Source organism: Eublepharis macularius, chromosome 8 (assembly GCF_028583425.1).
Source record: "Eublepharis macularius isolate TG4126 chromosome 8, MPM_Emac_v1.0, whole genome shotgun sequence".
In the NCBI taxonomy this organism is placed as follows: Eukaryota; Metazoa; Chordata; class Lepidosauria; order Squamata; family Eublepharidae; genus Eublepharis; species Eublepharis macularius.
In genome coordinates this window covers 98,795,470-98,818,859 of record NC_072797.1, presented here as the reverse complement: position 1 = coordinate 98,818,859, position 23,390 = coordinate 98,795,470, and the positions used below count along the sequence as shown (strand labels likewise).

Below are 23,390 nucleotides of genomic sequence, written 5' to 3'. Positions count from 1 at the left end.
GAATGTTTTTGTATAGATGAGCATTTCAGCATATGCTCTTGCCTGATGAATCTAGCTAAAAGTTTGTCACTTCATATACTGTTTGATTTTACCCACCCTCACTATAGGGAGCAGCTATGATTTTACCCACATTCCACTATGGAGATCAGGTTTGCTTATGTGGTTCTCCCGCACCCATTTCACCCTTACATGTGGGCGAGGCCACTAACTGGTCCAGATGCACCCAGCGGGCACTGTCGCAGAGCACAATCAGGGCTTCTTCTTTGAATCTGGGCATTTGAACACTCCAGCACTCTGGCTGTTCTTACTCATGAAATATATGAAATGTAAAAATTAGGCCTAAAAGCTGTTTCTAATTGGAATCTAATTAGATTCAGTCAGTACTTAGAACACTGCCCCCCACCCCCACCCCCCAAAAAATACATGTAATTCTATAGCACTTTCCTTGATATTAGACTACCAATGTGCCATTAAGCAAAACCAGAAATTCACCTGGTGCAGTTTTTCTACATTGGAGGTGCAGCAGTGCAGAAAGCTTCTTTCTGGGTGTTCTCTGTATTCAGAGAGCAGTGAGGGCCAAGCTACACATGACGAATGACACTTGAACGGCAAGCGGATTGAGTGGAGGGCAAGTGAACAGGGAGAAATACACTTGCTGTTCAAGTGTCATTCGTCATGTGTAGCTTGGCCCTTAGTCTCTCTCTCACACACACACATACACAAAAACATTCCCCCCCCATGAAACCTTTGGTCAGTTCTGTGAATTCAGGAGAACGTATTATCGAAGGCTTTCACGGCTGGAGAACAATGGTTGTTGTGGGTTTTCCAGGCTGTATTGCCGTGGTCTTGGCATTGTAGTTCCTGACGTTTCGCCAGCAGCTGTGGCTGGCATCTTCAGAGGTGTAGCACCAAAAGACAGAGATCTCTCATCTGTGACACTGAGAGATCTCCGTCTTTTGGTGCTACACCTCTGAAGATGCCAGCCACAGCTGCTGGCGAAACGTCAGGAACTACAATGCCAAGACCACGGCAATACAGCCTGGAAAACCCACAACAATCATCAGTTCAGGAGAACCTTCAGCTGCATAATACGAAAATGCAAATGTGAACTGGGTTATGAATGAACGTAATTTCTGTGACTGTCACAACAGTTCATACTATTTTTTCCACACATATTCGTGGTGTGTACAGTCAATGAGAGGCATGGCTAGTTCTGGGAAATCTGAATGCTAAACTGAATATATAAAGTGAGCCACAAAAAAGGACATCAGTAGCCTAACAGCAATGCAAGTGCTATTGAATTACTTGCGTTTTTCACCGAGGGAAACCCCCTTCAAATTAGAACCGACTGGATCTAGCCTGTTAAGACACCTACTGGCTGTTCTACCATAAAGCATCTCTCAGCACTATGGGCCAAGCTACAAGTGACGAATGGCACTTGAATGGCAAGTGTATTTCTCCCTGTTCACTTGCCCTCCACTCATGCTCCACTTGATCCCCTTGCCGTTCAAGTGTCATTTGTCACTTGTAGCTTGGCCCATACACTATTCTAATCTAGTTCTACTATTCTCTTTATCATTTTATCCCCCCTCTCTTTTGCACTGTCCGTTTGTGGCTGGCTCAAAACGCATCGATTTCTTAACAGGGGACTAAATCCCAGGCCTGTGCACCAGCCAGTCGACCGTGAGGGGAAATTCTCTTCACGTCCCCGCCCTCTTTCTTGTAATCTGCTTGCTTGCCCGGCTCCCAGACGCTGCAACCGATTCCTGCCTTATCTCCTCGCCGCTCTCCATCAGGCGCTGAAACTTTGATTCCACAAAAGGATAACAAAGTCCATGAAGCCGCACGAGGTTGGCAACCAACAAGAAGGAGGGCGGGATTGGAAGGTACCGCCCAGAGGCTCTGCGGGGGGAAAGCAAGTGGGTTGTGACGAAGGAGGTGCTGGCCGTCGTGTGTATGTCGCCGTTTGCAAACAAGACTCGGCTGAGGCGCTAAGAATAGAAAACGCCACTGGAATTCACTTTGCAATTAACAGCTGCTCTGCTGCATTCAAGGACAGGTGAGCTGTGAAGAGCGTTTTTTGTTCCAGTGGAGTGGAAGCGTTTAAAATAAAAGAGCAGAAACACCGTCGCAGGTTTGTGTTTTCTGGACAAAGGCTCTCCATTCTTACGGCTCGTTTTATATCTAATTCAGACTTGTGTCGTCAGGAGAGGAAAACATGGGTTCACTTCTTGCCTCCCCCAGCAAACAGTGTAATGTTTGCGAATGTGCATGCATCGGAAAACAAAATCTAAATTTGGAGTTATAACCATTTGAGCCCGAAATATGCTTCCTGTGCCAAGAAATAGGAGTGTCTTTGAGCATGTGCAGAGTTCCTTTATCCAGTAAGGCATTTAATGTGACTAGGAAAGAGCAGTAAAAGATGTAGGAATTCCTGCACTCTTTCCTCGTATGCTTCCTGGACATTGTGCAAAGGGGAAGATTATACCTCTCCTCCTTTGCACTGTGTGCTCCTGATGGAAGTATAGCTGGAGTCTATCCCACAAGTGACTGAGGGCCAAGCTACAAGTGACGAATGACACAGGTTGGACACTTGTCAGCTTCCCTCAAGTTTTGATGGTAAATGTAGGTATTCTGGTCTCGCAGCTTGGCTCTCTGACTGCTGTCCAGTGGACTTTTTCAACTGTCACTTGTCCAACATTCTGCCAAGCTGCCTACATTTCCCATCAAAACTCGAGGGAAGCTGACAAGCGTCCAACCTGTGTCATTCGTCACTTGTAGTTTGGCCCTGACACATATTCCATCCCTGTTCATGTGTCCAGTGGATGCACATACATCCTGCATGTACGTGTACATCTGTTTATAGGAAAAAGCCAGTGTACATTCACTTTACAAATGAAACTGGGGAGCCAGTTTGGTGTAGTGAGCAGTGGGACTCTAATCTGGAGAACCCGTTTGCTTCCCCACTCCTCCACTTGAAGCCAGCTGGGTGACCTTGGGTCAGTCACAGCTTCTAGGAGCTCTCACAGCCCCACCCACCTCACAGGGTTATTATTGTTGTAGGGATAATAATGACATACTTTGTAAACTGCTCTGAGTGGGCATTAAGTTGTCCTGAAGGGCAGTATATAAATCAAATGTTGTTATTATTATAAATATAATTTTCCAATTGTGCATTTATTGCACATGTAACATGAGAATTGCTCAATGGATATATAATGAAAAAACGAGTGTATACTGTACATGAATTGCATGTGCATTCACTGTAACTTATGAACAGGACTTCTATTGCTGTTTCTTGGCAATATGTGAAGCTGCACTGAATAACTGTAAACAGCCCAACTCAATTTCTTAAAATTGTGAGCTTGGCAAGGAGAGGGAATGATGTAAAAGCAGGCTTCAGCTTGTGTTCAAATTAAATTAGAAGTAGAATAATATAATAATAATAACATTTGATTTATATACTGCTCTTCAGGACAACTTAACATCCACTAAGAGTAGTTTACAAAGTATGTCATTATTATCCCTACAATACCAATCACCCTGTGAGGTGGGTGGGGCTGAGAAAGCTCCTAGAAGCTGTGACTGACCCAAGGTCACCCAGCTGGCTTCAAGTGGAAAAGTGGGGAAGCAAACCTGGCTCTCCAGATTAGAGTCCCACTGCTCACTACACCAAACTGGCTCTCAGAAACCAGGTGGCCCAATCAGTTATACTATTATCTAACATTAACATATTGTGGCATGTATATGCATGTCTAACTTAAGAAAATAGTAGTGCTTTTGAGCATATGCAAATTATTCTTTCCTGAGCAATCATTATGTATCTATAGTATGACTCAGGTTATTTGCACTGCGTTTGATGCTTTGGGGAAGGGATATCCCACTGCATTGTAGTGCATTTGCGCACCTCCTGGGGTTCCCCTGGCTTTTCTCTAATCTTTCTCAAACCTGCTTTGCTGCACAGTATTGGGGATGATCACAGCAAAGCCTTCACCATTTTGTATCTGATGAAGTAAGTTTTGACTCAGAAAAGTTTAAAACGTGAAAAAAATTGTTGGTCTTTAAGATGCTGCTGGACTTGAATGCAGCTACCCACTGCTTATTATCAGCAAAGCCAGGGTGGCTGTTGAGAGTATGGGAAAGTTCAGATTCTCTCAGTCATACCCACACAGCAATTATTTCCCTACCCTTGTCCCTGCAGCGGCCATCCCCTTGCCATGGGGGTAGGGGTGGGGTTGCTGCTTTCTTAGTTTTTTTTAATTGATCATTGAATATTGTTATAACTGTCTCTGCATCAGCTTTTCTGATTTCCAAGCTTTCATTTAAAATTATCTTTCATTGCAAATGTATGCTTTCCCTCTAATATCTATGCAATGAAACAGTTAAACGCTTTAAAAATGAAAGCTGGGAAATCAGTGAACCCAATAAAGACAGATTGTTATAAAGATATGATAATATTCAATTGATATTTAAAAATAAACATGAAAAACCCCTGGGAGATGGAGATGGGGGATGGCCATGCCTGGAGGACTGGAGCAGGGAAACTGAGGGAACCTGCCACAAGGAAGCCCCCGTTTGCTATGCTACATTTACAGTAGTGGTGAAACAACACAAGCTGGTTGGTCCCTGGGTAGAAAACACCAGAGACATTGGAAGTGTAAACAAACAAGCAAACACACATCTATTATAAAAATGAATACTCTATTATGAATCATGAATAATCTTGCAAATTTTTCTGGGAAGGAAAACATTTCAATGGATGTAAAATTATTTCTAAATCACGCCACCTATTGAGTGATTGTAAAAAGAATGACAGAGGGGGTGGTTTTGTAGTTCTAAAGAGACAGATTTAAAAGCTTGTTTGGACTTCAGCTGTTGGTGCACATTAAGTTTTCCAGGCCTTCAGCTCCTGAAAAGAAAAAAGAAAAGAAAACCTTTACCGCACTCAGCCTCCCCAGTCATCTCAAGGAACTGAAGCTAAGATGTATTCCAGGGATTCTAAAGCAGGAGAAAGGAAGGCTTATAGTAAACAATTTCTGCTTTGGGGCACAAGTAGGGAAACTTCAACTCCCTTCTAAGTACACACCCTGTGGCAGCTGTTTATTGCAATAATACCATAGAAGGCAGATGTTTCATGTTCTGATCAAGACATCTTGAAGATGCAGACTTTTCCAACCAGAAAACAAAACAAAAATATGATCTGTAAAAATCTTGGGACGAATTTGCCAGTTACCTGTTTTCGCTAAAACAATTGCATCTCTTTTGACTTGGATATATTCTGCAGTTAAATTATCTCACTCTGCATATGCAGCTCCCTCCTCCTGAAGGAAAATAGTATCCCTAGGACCATTTTGGGTTAGGAGAACAGCACAGGGTGGAAGCTGAAGCCTCTCCTCCCCCTGCACCATAGTCCCCATCTGAAGTCAGACCCTGTAGTGCTTCAGAACTTAGTACCCAGCAGCTACTATCTGACTGAGGGCCAAGCTACAAGTGATGAATGGCACCTGAATGGCAAGTGAACAGACTCACATGTATTCCTCCCTGTTCAGTTGCTCTCTACTTGCACTCCACTTGATCAGGTGGAGCGCAAGTGAACAGGGAGGAATACATGTGAGTTGCTGTTCAAGTTACTTGCTGTTCAAGTGTCATCCGTCACTTCTAGCTTGGCCCAGAGCCATATAATGAGAGGTTGGGGAAACCTGGCTCAGCTCATTAGAAAATGTAACATCTAGTTATAACTTTATAAGAGAGCCACCTCAGGTGGGTATGCAGCCTATTCTTGTTCTCAGTTCCCCCCCGAGTAAACTGCCTGCAAGTCCTGTTAGCACAACTATAGATCCATTCAGACTTCCTTGGCAATGGGAGGCCTGGCATTCTTCAGTGGACTGGATTTGGTTGTGGGATCCCCGATAGCTGATTCCTGCTCTTTCGGGGGACCAAAGAGGAGACTTGTTTCATGAGGAGTTTGTAGTCAGTTGATTCTGTTGAGAGTACCTGAAATGTTATGAATCATAATGTTATCTATAATAGATGGCAAGCTGTTTGTCTTGGGAAAATACACACACCTTTTGAGTTGCATCCTGGAAATGAGATAGTCAAGGATATGGTGACTGATGAGTGAGAACTGGAGGAAACTTTCTCCATTTGGCCAAGATGTCACTGGGAAGCAATGACGGATAAAATTTCACATTCCAGCTTGGGGACATAAAACTTGATGTAAAACCTGGGGAGATTGGTTAACACAAGTTGGCTTGGAAGTAGGTAGCAAAGAGTTAAAATGGTCAGCTTGTTTAGGAAAAGCACCCCAAAGAAAGGCGAAACCAGGTAACAAAAGCCTGAAGCCTTGTCAGGGCTAGAGATGAGCAAAACAACAAGGAGGAAACCACCACCAGGATAGGCAAATATGTCTATTTCAAACACATACAGTAAATATCCTAGTGCAAAATGCTACTACATATAACAGTACAATTATACATATATACAAAATACCTCAGAAGTTTAAATAAACAAATCCAGCCCCTCCTTATTGGGGGAGGAAGAAAAGCCAGGAGAAAAGTCCAAGAGGTAAATTTGAGATGCAAATGAGGAATGCTGCATTCGATTCCGGGTTGTGAAGGTTGTTAAGAAACGCTACTGTGCTACTGTGGATTATTTCCTGGTCCCTGATGAAGTCTCATGGACGAAATCTACATGATTGATAGCCGGCCCCAGTTTGGGCTTGGAACAGTTCGGTCATCTTCCATTGGAGCATCTAAAAAAAGGCCAAGAAAGAATTAAAGGAGGATTACATTACCTGTTGGATACGGCATTCCATCCGTTGCTACAAGAAATTACCTCTTGGACTTTTCTCCCGGCTTTACTTTCTCCCCCAATAAGGAGGGGGTTGATTTGTTTATTTATACTTCTGAGGCATTTTGTATATATGTATGATTGTACTGTTATATGTAGTAGCATTTTGCACTAGGATATCTACTGTATGTGTTTGAAATAGATATATTTGCCTATCCTGGTAGAGGTTTCCTCCTTGTTGTTTTGCTCATACCCTATACTAGGTGTGCCTTAAGTTTTGTAAGTTTCCGACGTTTAAGGCTAGAGATGAGCCTTTGACTTTTTTTGCATGGGTAATTTTTGCCACATTTCGCTCCATACCTCTTTGGGTTTTCTTCCGAATTCTGGACGATCAGCTCCCCCTTCAGATTTCAATGTGGCATTTCAGGGGTTGTTTTCTGAATTTTCTGCCTGTGCTTTTTCTGCACAGGGAGAAAAGTTGGAAGAGAACCACTGAAATCTGAAGGAGGAGTTAATCATCCAGAATTTGGAAGAAAACTCAAAGAAGTATGGGACCTTTTTTGCCTGTGCAAAAAAGGCCTTTGTTCCTGCCACATTTGAGCCCATTCTTTGGAGGAGGAATGCCAAGGTAACATTGTGTTCTGTATAGGTGTGCCTGCTTTCTGTTGACTTAGGCATAGGGAGAGTTGTCGAGAACAGAGGAGTACTTTGAGAGGTGGCAGCTACTGAAGAAAAGGGGACCCTAAAACCTCAAGGCGAAGGTTTGAAGAGAAGGGTTTTTTTTAAAGGAGTTAAGATTCCTTACACACATGCACACTCTTCTGTTGCTCGCTCTAATAAATCCAAGTGCTTTTATCTCAAGTCTACTTCATAATTAATGTAGAAATCATGTTTAGGATGCCTACTGCATATTAACTTCTACTTTGTTTGAATAAGGAATACTTATTTGTAAATATTTTTATCACTGCACGGCTCCTTTTATACGTTTGTGGATTCCTTAAAAGCTTACCTGCTATTTCAGGTGTAAAGCAGACCTCAAAAAGGGAGAGTTTGCTTTGCATGCATCAGTCTTAAAAAGTTTCCATTATCTTGTCTGAAATGTGAATACAGTGAAATTCTAGAACAGCTGCAGAGTATATTTTTGTAGAAGTTACAAAGTCCATGCAGGAGGATAAACTGTGCCAGTACAAAGTATAATTAGTTAAGCAAAATAGATTATATGTTGCGTAGATTTTACTCATGGTTTGCATTCAACCTCACAAAAACTGAAAGCAGAAAACTGAAGGTTGCTTTCTGAAGGAGAAATGTGTACTTCCTTGGACAGTATTCAGTGTAAGAGATTATAGTGCAGTTAATCCTGGAAACATTTCTATGTGCACGCTAAAAATTATTTTGATATCTTTAATTCTGTGAGGGGGTATACCTATCGGATCCATGCACTAGATATATGCTCCTCCCAGCTTGACTAGAAGTGAACTGGTGGTACCTGAACAGGACCTGCCTTCTTGTTTCTGGTCTCGCTAAAAACTGGGAGGCTGAACAGACAGAGAGGCAGTTGCCAGGCTCAGGTGAGGGCAGCACAAGTCTGGCTGCCTCTAGGAAAGAAAGGCCTCCATTAGAAGTATGCTGGAAGCCCCAAGGCAAGCCAGCTTTCCTTAGAGTAGCCCTCTGGGTCCTGCCTCTGTACCTCAGGGTCTGTTTCATCTAAGGGGTCCCCACTTGGCTGTTATAAACTGGGAGAAAGCTGTGAAACAACCAACTAGGACTTGCCTGATGAAATTCCTGTTGACCAACAGATCAGACACACCTGGGATGCTTCCAGTTGTTTATTTCTCCCATTAGTCAAAGAAGCTGACTATACAGCAACCACACTCTGAAGCCCCACCCCACCTCCAGGGTTCACAAAAGTCTTTAAGTTAATGTATATATGAGCCAATTGGCTTTACACAATAAAATGTTCTATAATCGCTTTCAAATGCTACATGGCTGTTCTCAGAACTCTGTGCAACAAGGAGGGATCCAAATAAAAACCATTAAATGTTGCAAGTGTATTGCACAATGCTTTACAAATTGCTTTGGGGCTCTTGGCTTATTAGGGGAAATTAGTGGTTTTACCATGTGGAGTCACTAAGTAGTATGCATAGGCAAGTGGGTTAAACTCTGGAAATCCGTTTTTTCCTAAGATGGCAAACCTAACCCTCTGAATCCTCCCTTGAATAAATAAGCCCTTAATAAGACTACAGGAAGCAATTTTATTTAATTTTTAAACATATGTATACCCTGTCTTTATATAAAACATATTCAAAATGACTTACAACCAATTCTAATCAAAACAATGTTTTCTTTTTCAGATGCTTTCTTTTCCAAAAATGAATTTTGCTTATGAGTTTTCCTTTTCAGCGGTGACTATTGTCTTCTTTACAGTGACATCTATTCTAATTTCCATACACATTTTAATGACTAGCATGAGAAGAAAACAACCACTTCCCCCAGGACCTTGGTCACTGCCAGTTTTGGGTAATCTGCTGCAGCTAGGAGAGTATCCTTATGTCTCATTTGACCATATGAGGAAGAAATATGGAAATGTGTTTCGAATAAAGCTGGGAATGGTACCAGTCGTGGTAGTAAATGGTTTTGATGCCGTAAAGCAGGTGTTGTTGAGAGATGGGGAGAGTTTTGCTGGCCGCCCTGACATGCATACCTTTTCTTTCTTTGCCAATGGAGAAAGCATGTCATTTTCAGTGCAGTATGATGAGCAATGGAAGCTTCAGAAGAAAATTGCCGGCAAAGCTTTAAGGTCCCTCACCAAATCAGAAGCCAAATTGTCAACTTGCTCTTGTCTTCTTGAAGAACATGTCTGTGCTGAAGCCTCAGAACTGGTGAAAACCTTTGTGGAGCTTTCAGCAAAGGATGGCAGATTTGACCCCTCTGCTGTTATCACCTGTACTGTGGCTAATGTAGTCTGTGCCCTCTGCTTTGGCAAGAGATACAACCACACCGACAAAGAGTTTTTAAGTGTCATTAAGCGAAATCACGATTTTCAAAAAGCCTCCAGTGTTTTCAACCCAGCTGATTTTATACCCTGTCTTCGTTACCTTCCACTCCCCAATGCAAAAGCTGCCCGTGAATTTTATGGGAACTTCAATAAATTTGTCACCAAGTGTGTTGAAGGCCACTGTGCTACATATGATGAGGTAAGCTTTCCACAATGGAGATTTTAAATACTAATTGATGGTATAATATCCTAGAAAGTCTATGTGCTCAGTGATTTAACAGTGGATAATGTATCCAAAGAATCAGGGAGATCCCACATTCAACCAAATATGTCCACACTTTAAATCTTATGCACTGTGAATCTGGAGGTGAAGGAGCTGTGTGAGCATCAGGCCAGACCTGCTGGTTTCCTTGCTCACTGAGATTTTTAAGTAATGTTTGAACAAGTAGAAACAATTGAATGAGCCTGCTTCATACCTGCTTTTGTAGCACATTAAGTAAGGATTGATGATTGGCCTAGGTGGAGGAATACGGCATGGTGAAGAGGAATGCATTGGGTAGGGCTCTGCTTCTTGCTGCCTTGTGCTTACCTCAAGATACCTATAGTAACACCAGCACTGCAGTCCTTAAGGAAGTGATGAGGAAGTGGGGAAAAGCAATAGTGTACTGGAAAGGGTAATATGTCTAGCAGCCTCATCCTGTTTGTGTATTTGGCATGAAGCTCAGGGTATTTAACAGTACTTTATAACAACAACAACAACAACAAACAACAACATTCGATTTATATACCGCCCTTCAGGACAACTTAATATCCACTCAGTGATTTACAAAGTATGCTGTTGTTATCCCCGCAACAACAAACACCCTGTGAGGTAGGTGGGATTGAGAGAGCTCCTAGAAGCTGTGACTGACCCAAGGTCACCCAGCTGGCTTCAAGTGGAGGAGTGGGGAATCAAACGTGGTTCTCCAGATTAGAATCCCACGCTCTTAACCACTACACCAAACTGGCTCTGGAATATGGCAGTGGAATATGGTCAAGTTGGTTCAACACATGTGTGCTATGTGATTGTTAGTATTCATGGCACCGTCAAATCGCACAGTGATTTACAGACTGCAAGAAGGATTTGTAGCACAACTCTGTGTGTGTGTGTGTGTGTGTGTGCACGCGCGCCCATCTTATTATCTTATGCAACCTGGTAGAACTGCTGCTGATGGACATGGCTGTTTAAATAAATGTGTGTCTGTGTAACAGTAGAAAAGAACAAGAGACCAGTAGCACCTATAGCTGTATCTGTAGAAATGAGCTGTATCTCATGAAAGCTTATACCCTGCAATAAATTTTATTAGTCTTATAGGTTCTATAATTCTCTTGCTCTTTTCTACTTCTACTCTCACATCAGTGAGATTAATGATCCACATGCTGGCAATAAAGAACTTTTGACTAGGTTCTGAAGCACCAGTGCAAGTTTGGAGGTGGTGAAGTAATCTACAAAAGCCCAAACAGAGTTAAAATCCAGAAATTAATTTTATTCAATCTATCTGGATGTGAGATTGATTCCAAACCCCAAAGACCCTGAGAAAGTTTCTGCTGCTTAAGTGGGAGAACAAGGAGGAAAGTGTATGAGGGAGGTAGGACTAGGCAACAATTTGAAGGGGTGGAGGGAGAGTGCTACAGCTACCAGTCTTGGGATCCAATAACCATCCAACTTTGATGCAGGGCCCAAGTGGCTTGAACAATACCAAATGACTAAAAAATCAAGACCACTTATTAGGCATCAGATGAGGGCCATGCAAGCAACAGCACTTTCAAAGAAATTATATGGCTAAACAGATGGTGGCTTGGGAACTGAGAGAGCAGAGGCAGGGGCAAGATATATGTCCAGAAGAAGGCAGTTTGTGAGTCCAACGAAGATGGTTTTAGATAGGGAAACAGATTTCTAGGTTTACATTCAAACAAAGGCAAAGTTAGAAACAGAACAGGAGTGGCAGACCCAAATACTGGAACAAACCCTTCCTAAGGTAATTGGACATGGTAATAGTGAAAGAAAGGGGATGCCAACTAATGCGTCTACTATCGGATCATTGTGTTAATTTCCCATGCAAGTAAAGTGATGCCAAGTTCTAAGCAAAAACTTACATATATGCTATGAGAAATGCCAGATGTTAAAGCTGGATTCAGAAAGGGCAGAGATACTAGAGATCATGTTGCAATTTTATGATGGCTAATGAAACAACAAAAACAACAACTGTGCTTATATACCGCTCTTCTATACAGATTAGTGCCTCACCCAGAGCGGTGAACAACACCCCCACAATATTATCCCCACAATACAGCTGGGGAGTTGGGACTGAGAGGAGTGGCTTACCCAAGGCCACCTACTGAGCTCATAGCAGTAGTGGGATTCGAACCAGTAGAGTGCTGATTCGCAGCCGAACCACTTAACCACTGTGCTACAGAAACATGTTAAGGAAGAAAATCAGGCTTTTTTTTATAGATTACAACCGTGCTTTTGACTGGATCATGAAAAGCTCTGGATGGTGTTAAAAGAAATGGGTGTGCTACATCTAATTCTTTTGATGTGCAATCTGTACTCTGGACAAGAGGCTACTGTTAGGACAGAATATGGGGAAACAGACTGGTTTCCAATTGACAAAAGGTTGAACAGGATGTATATTATCTCCCTATCTGTTCAACCTATATTATCTCCCTATCTGTACAACCTATATGCAGAACATATCATAAGGAAAGCTGGATTAGAAGAAGGTGGAGCAAAAATTGGTGGAAGGGAAATTTAACAATTTGAAATATGAAGATGACACCAGGTTACTGGCAGAAAATAGTGAAGACTTGAAACAACTACTAATGAAGGTTAAAGAAGAAATGCCAAAGCGAGGTTACAGCTGAACATCAAGAAGATAAAAATAATGAAAACTGAGGAATTACACAATTTTAAAGCTGACAATGAAGAAATTGAAATGGTTAAGGATTTCTTGGCTCAATAATCAACTAAAAAGGAGACTGCAACCAAGACATCATGAGAAGATTAAGATTTGGAAGAGCATTCATGAGGAAACTAGAAAAGATCCTTAAGGATAAGGATTAGGTGTGTGCACTAAGAAAATTTCCATTTCGGTTTTAGGAAGTTCTGGAATAATACTATTCCATTATTATTTGTTCTGACTTGGGCAGTGCAGTCTCAGAATTAATCCTTTTTTTTCATTTTCATGAGTTTTGTCCCCTTGCATGCATGTTGGCTGCACGTGCTCAAACTCGTGCGCTTTTTTTCAAGGGGATATGTGGAGGATATGAGGCTCCGGGGCAGCTGTTTTTGCACAGCACAGCACAGAGCACAGTCCTCCCTCTAAACCATCAACCCACCAAGTTTGAGAGCACACAACAATGAGGTTGTTTGTTTATGGATCCCAAGGAATGCTTTGGGAAGGTGCGTGCCAAGGCAAGTGTTGAGCAGCTGCATACACTGTTCTTTTCTCATTCTCCAAAAACCCGTCAACCCAATGAGTTTCTCCTCAAGCATGTGAAAACTCACACATAAAATGGAATCCAAAGAAGGTGAATGTTGGCAGGCACACACAGTGGTGGGAAACAAGTGGTGGCAGCACAGTGTGCAAGTAGGAGAGCACTTCTCCTTGTCAACTGGCAAGTCACAGTGGATTTTTTTAAAATCTGCTTTAGTGACAAAGTCAATTAATTATCACTCTTGATTGCTGCGGTTATGCCATGTTTCCTTGTGCCTTGTAGTTTTGTTTCCATGATAGGGACAAATTCACCCTCACACTGATCTGTTTTGCCAAAGCCCAAGACTCCCTGTTTAAATCTGCTGACTGCCTGTGCACAGAAAGATGTTGGTTTTTCTCTTCACAGGAAATAAAGTAGAGGAAGGATGGCCTTCTTTTTTCCCTGTTTCACTAGTAAAAATGGGAAACTGGACAGGTTGCTGGATGCCGGTCTACCTTTCCCTCTAAAACCGTTAACCCAGAATTGAATGAAAAAGGAGGAGGAATTGCAGGAGAAACTGAATGAGAAAATCCTGTTGTTGAGTCTGAAAATGTGACCAGATTAATCATTCCATGTGGAATACTAATCTGGAAAGATGTGGTGTGCATGCGCGTGCAAGTGTGTAGTGCACACACCTGCTACTTCCCCGTCATTTATTGCTGGGTTAACAGTTTTAGTCAGAAAAGCCCCAAAAGCCTGAAGGCTTTCTGGGTCAGATGAAGTTCCTTCTGGTGCTCCTCAGTCTGCTATCTTAGGAGGACTTCTTTAGATACAGTGGCACCTAAGCGAAGGACAGCAGCTTCAGAAGGACATTGGATGGGCATGAAGCAGTTCCACATGCCTGTGACCTCCTCAGTGGGGGTCTCCTTTAATAATTGCTTTTTATTTCCAATTTTCATCCTAATCTAAACATGAATCTTTGTGGGCTCAAGACTGTGGGCTCAACATGAATCTTGAGCTGTGGGCTCAAGACTGAAGGAGGCCCCTCCGTTCTCAAACCCCAAGTGTGCATGCCCGTGTGGATATTGCTGGCCTTTCCTTGCATTGTATGTAAAAATGCACAGGGTGATGGCAATGCTGGTGCTGATGGCACCATGCCATCTGCTGCTCCCTTCCCTGTCTCAAAGCAAACTTTTTTCAATAGATCCATATGAGCCATTCAGTGCCAATGCACTCATGAGTAATGGGCACATCCCCTTCCCACCAACAGAGTTAACATTAAGGGCTCAGTCTCATAAGAATGGAAATGAAATACACAAACGTTTCAGTGGCTGGCGGGGGTGTGTGTGTCTGTCCAGGGTCTGAGGCTCTGCCCCCAGACTTAATGAGAGAAGGGGAGGGGAGACAGCCAGATGACCACCACTCAGCTGCCCAGACAGACACCAAGACCCTGCCATGCCCAGCAACAGAGGAAAGGAAAGAAACACCCATGCCCCAGAGAGTCAAATGGGGCAGGGGGAAGCCAGCCAGCCCCAACCTCTGGTAGGAGAATAGGAGCCCAAGCCAGGAGAAAGAGGGAACAGGCATCAGAGACAACCAGACAGCAAGATCACCAGCCAACTCACCTTCAGTAGCTGAAGGAAAGCAAAGAGAACACCAGGCCACACCTCAACCAGCAGGCAGGCTAGAGAAGGCTGGAAAGGAGAGGCTGGGAACAGAGCAACCCCCGGTGGGACTGCCTAAGGCAATCAGCAAAGGAAGCCTGGCAGCCAGTGAAGGAGGCACAGGTGTAGCTGCCCAGAACAGCCAGCAGAGTAACCCCAGGTGTGGCTGCCTAAGAGAGCCAGGGCTGAGGCTAGAGTGCTGGAGGGTGTGGCTGGCAGATGGTGCTGGGAATGAAGAGATATAAGGGAGGTCCATCCACAGGAGAGGGTGGGTTGTTGGAGTGGAGGAGGAGATGGAAGGAGGAAGAGTGGAGGGACTGAAGAAGGGAAGGAACAACAAGCTGGAAGCAGCAGGAGTCAGCCAGGTTGAGCAGGCCTGCGAGTGGGTTGAGAGGGAGCGAGGGTGAGGTATACCCCCCCCCTCCTGCCACGGAGCAAGGCACTGCAATATTCCTGGTAGCTGCCTGGAGTTGAAGTCAGGTGCGCTGGCGTACAGCACTGCGGTGCCAGTGATAGAACCTGACAGAGTCATTACAGCCTTGGTTCTTGAACTCGTTCTGCTGTTCCAGAAGTCACTTTAACCAGTGGAGCCAGTAATTTTTGTGTGTATTTTTTGGCTCTTTTTTTGTTATGCACACTGCTAATAAGGTTGTCATTCTGGGGACCAAGATCAAGATAATCCACACTATGGTATTCCCCATTATCCCCTTATTCCAGGACAGAACAGTGGAGCCATGACAGAAAAGGTCTGTCTCAAAGAGCATATCCAATTTCTAGTCAGTGATCAACAGTAATTGAGCTGAACATTCAATAAGGGACAAAAAATGAATAAAATGCTCATCTTACAATTTAAATGTTATAATCCAGATTTTATTTAGAAATTATTTTTATTTCAATGCCTGTAGACACTGATAAATATTTTAAGAGAACGTAAGAGCATATGCTTCCATCACATTACATAGTCTACGCTATAAGAAAAAGTAAAGACCCTAAAAATTAACTGATTATTTTTAGGATGCAGATGCTGTGGCATTGGGACTCCCAGTTTACTTTAGAAGAGTTTGACTTCAGTGATGGTGCCTTCAGTTTCAGCCTCTGCTTACCACTTGTAAACTCCAGTTCCAACTGATGCAAACCTGTTTAAGCTACCTCCTGTTTCACCAAAGATGGTTTCTAGGCAACATGTATGTTTCCTAGAGAAAGTCACATGAAAATGTGAATTACAGCTTTGAAACTAGACTAGAATTTTAGTATGAGTGGTTAAAATTAATATATCAATTTTATAAAGCAATACATTTTTTAGGAATGGAAAAAATAGTTTACTGCATTACTGTATTTATGGACTATAGGCACTGATTTTCACTTGCATGAACAGAACATACCAAGATGCTCTTTACAATTCCCTGTAGAACAAACCAAATGCTATCTAAGGACCCGGTGCACCACTGTTTTTTTCGTAATATATTAAACAGATATTCCATCCCTGACGATCTTCTTAACTCCTCAGCAAATAACTTACATCTTCGAGACTGGGTCTATAAGGGTGATGCCCTGATAGACAGACGGGCGGTCTTGAACTGTCAGTCAGCCTCTTGGTTTAAACTCTTCAAGTGCAATCATTCTAGAGCATCTTAGTTAGTATTGCAAACTATAATCTTAGAGCAGCCTTCACATCCCTACACTTCGAAACAATGCCAACTGCAGTTTTAGCAGGCCGCTACAGTAAAATACCTAAGGACCAGCGCTTCTGTGCCTGTGGAATATCCGCAATTGAGGACTTACCTCATTATATTCTTAACTGCCTGTTGTATGCCCAACCTAGGACTAAATTTCTTTCTGAGATGTTGTCCAAACTTTGTACCCACTCAGATCCCGAGAAGATTGCAGTTTTATTAGCCGACTCTGATGTTTACATATCCAACAAAATGGCTTTATATGCCCTGGCTGCAAAAAAAATACGGGCTAATGCTGTGCTTAAGGGATAACATTAACATTGAACACTGGGGATTTTTACTGTTTTAACTGTGTATACTTTTATTGTCCTATATGAATTTGACAACTAGAAATGGTTTGATGGTTGTATCTAGTTTTAAATTTTAATGATTTGACCATGTCACATCAATTTTATTCAAGCTTGTGTTTCTGTTTTGTTTGTTGTTTGTGACTTGTAATGGTCTATGTCTGAATACAATAAACTTTTATACTACTGTAGAAAAAACAAGCAACAGTTATCAAATCATGCAACTTGGAAAGCGGTTAAACAAAAATAGCATTGAGGGTGTTGTTTGTTTGTTTTTAGAACCATCTTCGAGACATCACTGATGCTCTGATAAGTGTAAGCAATGAAAAAAACCCTGATGGGAAAGCAGCAGCCTTATCTAGTGAGAAAATAATAATTACTGTTAATGATATTTTTGGAGCAGGTAAGTACATTTTTTATCACACTGGGCCATTTGTTAGTATGGCTTTTAAAGCACAGTTATTCAGAGAAGATCGCTGATCTTCTGAGTAGGAAAGATATGAGGACCTTGTGGAGATGAGAAGAGTGTTCCTATGCTACCTTGGGTAGGGTGAGTCATTTAAAACTGGTGAGGTTAAGAACTGTGATGGATCCTCCTGTGGTAATTTCTAGCCTCATCCACATGGATGATGGTTACGTATCAACTCAGATCTACTGTTACCAAGTATGTTTGGTTCAGCACATGTTTAAACTCCACACAATCTGGTTCATCCCACTTTGCTGTCCTACATGAGAAATATTGGAAACTGGGACTTGCTGAATCATTGAAAAGACCAATTCCAAGGGTACAGATCACTTGTTTGATAGACCTCCAAAGCCAATAATGCTTTGTAGCAATAAGGAAAACATGCTGGTATGTAACAGATTTTCTGGGAGCTAGACACCACCCCACAGGATTTCTTCTTCCATCACAATACAACTTCCTGCCTTCCTTACTGCATAAGGGTTACCGGAGGGGGATCAAAAAGAAAAAAACAGTGTGGAGAGATAGAATCTAGGCCTGAGTATATATCCAGCCAAGCCTGGATTGGTAACAGGCTAAAACTGACAGGTAGAAAAGAAGACGGGTTTAAAGTGAAGAATATAGTTTATTCCATAAAAACACACAACTGAGATAAATATTAACAACCAGGACTTGTGGAATATTAGGTTTTATTAGGGGTGCTATTCCCCTGTCCCAGGTGGGGGATCCCCTGCTCCCATCTCCCCTCCCACCCTCACTGGGCCAGTGGAGGGTGCGCCCTGGGCGGTGTGTTCCCGTGCCCAGAGGCCCAATTCACGCCCTGCAGCAGGCCCAATTTGGACCAAACCACTCCCACAGCGGGCCGATTTGTCCCCCTGGTGAGTGCGGGAGCGCTCCAAGGCCATCCTTGACCTGTGTGAGGACGTCACTTCCTGGAAGTGATGTCATTGCACGAGCCCGGGATTGCACGCACCAACAGGGACACAAGAATGCAGCTAGGTAAGTGCCAAGCTACTGATCTCCTGTTGGGGGAGTTGGGGGACCTGGCAACCCTAGGTTTTATACAGTACACGCCTTGGGAAAACTCTCAGCTTTCTGTTGCAACTAACAGTGCAGTCCTAAGAAGAGGTACTCCAGTCGAAGTCCATTTATCAGGATTGCACTGTTTATTTTATACCTAAGGCCTAGCAAAGCCCTTATGGCCTGCTCTGACACCTCAGTTCCCCAGACAGGAAAACTTAACTAAAGATCTGATATCTCCTTAGATCTTCTGTTCCACCACTCTTCTATCTCAGCCATAAAGCCTGACTTCTGACTCTGTCTTCAAGACCCAAATTTTGACTAATAACTTCCTCCTGTCAGTCCTTCAGTGTACAGCTATAAATCACTAGAAAAAGCAAAAAACCTAAAAGTCAGGGATTTTATATGAAAATGGATTACTTTCATTTGGAGCATCATACATACCTTCTAGGAGTTTTTCATACTACAATATGCTAAATGCTATTGATTTCAGCATAGTCTTACAAATGAACATTGGATAAAAGCCTTAGTGCAGAACCGCACTTGGATGTAAATTCTGAGTTATCTTAATGCACTTCTTTTGTAGGCTTTGGTACTATGTCAGGATGTTTGCAGTGGATCTTCCTGTACCTGATAAAATACCCCAAAATACAAGCAAAAATTCAAGAAGAAATTGGTAATGCTGTTCTTGATAAAACAAAATGGGAGACAAAACTGAATTCTTTCACTGGAAAATATGTTGGTGGTAATTATACGCAGGGCTTTTTTTCTTTTCAGATGGAAAGATTGGACTAAAACTACCAAGGTTTGATGACCGAAAATATTTGCATTACACAGAAGCATTCATCAGTGAAATGTTTAGGCACACCTCCTTTATACCGTTCACTATTCCTCACCGGTAAGAAGGAGAACTTCTTACCAACTTGCATACAGGCCATTGCATGTTGTCATTACACAATGGTATGGTATGAACTGATGTGCAAATCTAGAGTTGCCATATTGAACTAAAATGATATATTTTGTTGTTCTAGTGCTACCAAAGACACTACTCTCAATGGGTACTGCATTCCCCAAAACACATGTATCTTTGTGAATATGTATCAAGTAAATCATGATGAGTAAGTATTTTTTAATAATTGCTTTATGTTTGTTTTTTCTTGTGTGGAAACACACAAACATAGGATAAAGCTATTGAAATGCATGTTATGGTGTGAAATGTATGTGTGGGGAGGGGTAGATTGGGATAGGATATTACAGTGACTCTAATGTGTGGGCAGATGTACAGTGCATGTTTGAGCTCTGTGCATAGAAATTCATTGACACCCCCCCCCCCCAACAATAATGCTCCAGCCATTTGGATATATGCCCCTACTCTTTGGCCCATGTTGCTTTCAGGTCACTCTAAATGTTGCTTCCTTCATGAGTTTGCCCCAGAGCTGAACTGAGCTCCAGACAAACACACAGCAGCTCTGGGGATTGGCTTGTATAAAAAAAGATAGCCCAAATGGGCTCAGAAAGCTGCTGCCAGGGGATGGCACCTTCCTTTCTTCCAAGCTTTTTTCTCCATGCAAAAACAGTACATGGGAGAGAGCGTTTTCCCATTTCTACGGCTGTACGTGGAGGCATTGTGTGCACATGTGGCAGCAGAAATGACACCCCCTTGCACTGTTTTTGCATGGAGAAGAACACTTGGGAGAAAGGCAAGAGCTGTCCCTCCCCTGGTGGCCGCTTTCTAAGCCTATTTGGGCTCTCCTTTTTTAATGCAAGCCAGTCCCTAGAGCTGCTGTGTGTCTGTGTGGAGCTTGGGTTGGCTCTGTGGTGAATTTGTAAAGGAAGTAATGTTTAGAGTGACCCTTAACCATCATGTAATGTGTTTATGTTTGAGGTGGACAACCTAATCTTTCTTGTATGATATTTTGGTTATTTTTAGCAGTAACTGCATTTCAAACTCATATCTACTTAGTCACAAAGAAACAATTCTTTCCCCTGTAAAACTGGGGACCTTGGAATGTAATACAAATTCTGCAGAGGATCTTGCTTTTGTTTCTCAGGGATGGGAAGTTACAAGAAGCACAATGTTGAATTCTGCTCTTGAAATAAACTGGTGGTGTTGGGCCAATTAGTATATGCTTCTCATATAAATAATACTTTGCAAAGGCATTTAAAATACATTTCTTTTTTACAACAGAACTTTATGGATGGATCCTTATGTGTTTAAACCAGAGAGATTTTTGAATGAAAATGGAGAACTCAGCAAGAGCTTGGTTGAGAAAGTTATGATTTTTGGAATGGGGATACGAAAATGTTTGGGAGAAGAAGTAGCCCGCAATGAAATTTTTGTTATCCTTACCACTGTCTTGCAACACCTGAGGCTAGAGAGGCCTGCTGAAGGTCAGTTAGATCTAACTCCAGTATATGGGCTATCTATGTCTCCTAAACCATACCAACTTCAAGTAGTGCCACGCACTTGATCAGCTCTGTAAAAATTGATATGTTCATTTTAAAAACTCAGTAATAACATAATATCAATCCATGGGTAGATAGCCACAATATTTGTGGAACGATTATTCAATGTATACAATATATAAAGATAACCTGATATATTTTAAAGGGAATTTTACAATGCTAATTGTGCAAGGTTTTCTGAAGTGACTTTTTTTTAACCCAGGCTTGCCATCAACAAGTTGTCTTTGGGGGAATTTCCTAGATCTACTACCATTATTACCACCACCACCACCCCAGACACAGTCAACATCTAGCTTGATAGGGATAGAAGGTGTTTTTCTACATATACAAATTGAAAACTGAAATTAGTATGTGAACAACAAAGAGAATATGTAACAGAGAGAGGATGAGAAATGTCAAATCAAAAGCGAAGCATATGTAAGTTAAAAGTTGAGAGGGAGTCAGATGGTTTTAAAAAGAAAGAAAAGATATATCTGAAGACTAATCTTAAAGCTGCGCTCCATCAGAAGAAATTGGTATGGGACTTCTAACGACAAGTTGTTTGGCCTCATGACAGTTTCACAGATTACAATTTTCTGTCACGAAAGTTGCAGTATTAAACACACGTATTAAGAAACAAACCTATTGAACTCAGTGGTATTTATTTCTGAATATACATGCATGGATGGTTCAGGCTAATCTAGTCTCGTCAGATTATGGAAGCTAAGCAGAGTTGGCCCTGTTTAGTACTTGGATAAGAAACCAGCAAGGAAGTCCAGGGTCACTTCACAGAGGCAGGCGAAGGCAAACCACCTCTGTTCATCTCTGGCCTTGAAAACCCGATGGGATCACTGTAAGCTGGCTGTAACTTGATGGCACTTTATGCACACACTCGTGTTGAGAATTGCACTGGGAGTTGCTCAGTTAAGAAAATCATTGCTAAAAGGGATGTAGTTAAAATCCTTTTTGCATTATTATTTTAAAGAATATTGCAGCATGGCAAGCCGTTTTAATATTATATCCTGGCTATCTTTTATTAATGACCTCCAGGTTCTGCCTTGAGTCTCCAGCAGGCTAATTCAGTTGTACACTTTTTCAAAAGGAAGTGTTTCAAACTGCATTTGTCTGATGTTTTTAATGTTCTTATTTTGAACTTTTGATCATGTTTGTTGCTGCCTATGAACTTACTGTGATGCTTCAATATATAAAGTAATAAATACTGTGTCACCCTCCTCCCCTGATCTTCATCCCTGATTCCCACAAACTTTGTAAGTGGAATGACAGAAGTTCACAAATCCTTCTATAAAGAAAGAGTTTTTTCCTGGCAGCAGGACAATGATGTTGAGCAGTACTGCAAAATCGGCCTCTTTCTCAGGAAATGCCAACTTGTGGCCATGGTTGATAACAGCAATAATAAAAATGGAAGAGTTTAGGAAGATCCATAGTCAGTTGGGGAAGTTTGCAGCAGTGGTGTGATCATAACAACAAGTGTCTGGTCATCCTGACATAAAAGCTCGTGAAACAAGATACTCATGCACAAACTTGAAGCACATGTAATGGCTGATTTGGCTCTCTGAACCAAGTCTCCAGACTGGAACTAGAGGATCAGCAGTGAAGGAGATAAATGTATCTTCAAAGGGAAGTAGTTCTACAACTTAGAAGGCTACTGCTAAAGAAGCCTTGCCCGTCTCATATCTGATAATGTAAACTTGCAGCAGGTCTTCACTAGCTAATAGCCAGAGGAAGCTAACCATCAATTTTAGCTGAACTTGTTTGGCTGGCTGAATCTAGTGAAAGGAAGAAGCAGTTGGTTGCCTGGAACCTGGAAGTGATGTAATGTAGTTCTAGCAACTGCCAGAAACTCTGTGGTAAAACCCTATGTCACTTCAGGGTATTCCCCACAAGTGATGCTGCACACACTCTGAAACCTGCTTTTGTGGTTGGACCAAAGCCATAGCAAAATGATACCCCCCCAGTCCCAATCCTGAAAGGTAGTCCAGAAGAATACCATGATCAGTTGTATAGAAAGCTGCGGAGAAGTCCAGGAGAATCAACTCGTTATACTTCTTTGGTCCATTTCCCATCACAGGTCATCCACGAGGGCAACCAAGGCTGTTTCAGTCCCATAATCTGGCCTGAAACCAGATTGGAAAGTCTAAGTGTTGTTTTGCTCAACCTTTTAAAAAAATGGAATAAACTTACTCTGAAGTGAACCTTCTTGAACATGATGATTTACTATTTTTAGTGGAGTAGTTTAAGTACTACAGGAAGGAAGGAAGCATCTAATATACTATTTACATACATGAAATAATTGCTTAATACAAGATATTTTTGAAGTGGTCAGCCTCAAGGAAAGTATATTATGACCCCCTGAAGACATATTGAGGCAAATGCCAATTACTTGGCTTTCGTCAGCACTACATAAATCTATAAAATATGTGTGGCAGGGAAAGAGAATAACAAACAAATGAATCCTTAAGCTGAAATTTGCTGATAGAGAAATTTAACTCGGATGCAATTCTGATTTGCCTTTTTTTC

At 42.0% G+C, this 23,390-nt stretch overlaps 1 protein-coding gene across 4 annotated transcripts; it reads left to right on the top strand.

Moving 5' to 3' along the window:
- Nucleotides 1-1,764: 1,764 nt before the first annotated feature.
- LOC129334784 (cytochrome P450 1A1-like) lies at nucleotides 1,765-22,084 on the top strand. 4 transcript variants are annotated; one of them, XM_054987105.1, is made up of 8 exons: nucleotides 1,765-2,059; nucleotides 9,141-9,983; nucleotides 17,204-17,327; nucleotides 18,994-19,083; nucleotides 19,185-19,305; nucleotides 19,439-19,525; nucleotides 20,596-20,798; nucleotides 21,076-22,084. In XM_054987105.1, exons 2-8 carry the CDS (start codon nucleotides 9,141-9,143, stop codon nucleotides 21,213-21,215), a joined length of 1,608 nt encoding a protein of 535 aa, XP_054843080.1. In that variant the 5' UTR covers nucleotides 1,765-2,059; the 3' UTR covers nucleotides 21,216-22,084. The 4 variants fall into 4 exon arrangements, with proteins under 4 accessions (XP_054843080.1, XP_054843081.1, XP_054843083.1 ...); XM_054987106.1 differs by having other exon boundaries at nucleotides 1,765-2,134; XM_054987107.1 differs by lacking the exon at nucleotides 1,765-2,059 and adding an exon at nucleotides 7,283-7,417.
- Nucleotides 22,085-23,390: the final 1,306 nt, after the last annotated feature.

Coding starts and splice junctions, on each gene's coding strand:
- LOC129334784 (XM_054987105.1), top strand. CDS start 9,141: ATGCTTTCTTTTCCAAAAATGAATTTTGCTTATGAGTTTTCCTTTTCA. Junction 19,084..19,184: donor AAAAATTCAAGAAGAAATTG/GTAATGCTGTTC, acceptor TTTTCTTTTCAG/ATGGAAAGATTGGACTAAAA. Junction 19,526..20,595: donor TATCAAGTAAATCATGATGA/GTAAGTATTTTT, acceptor TTTTTACAACAG/AACTTTATGGATGGATCCTT.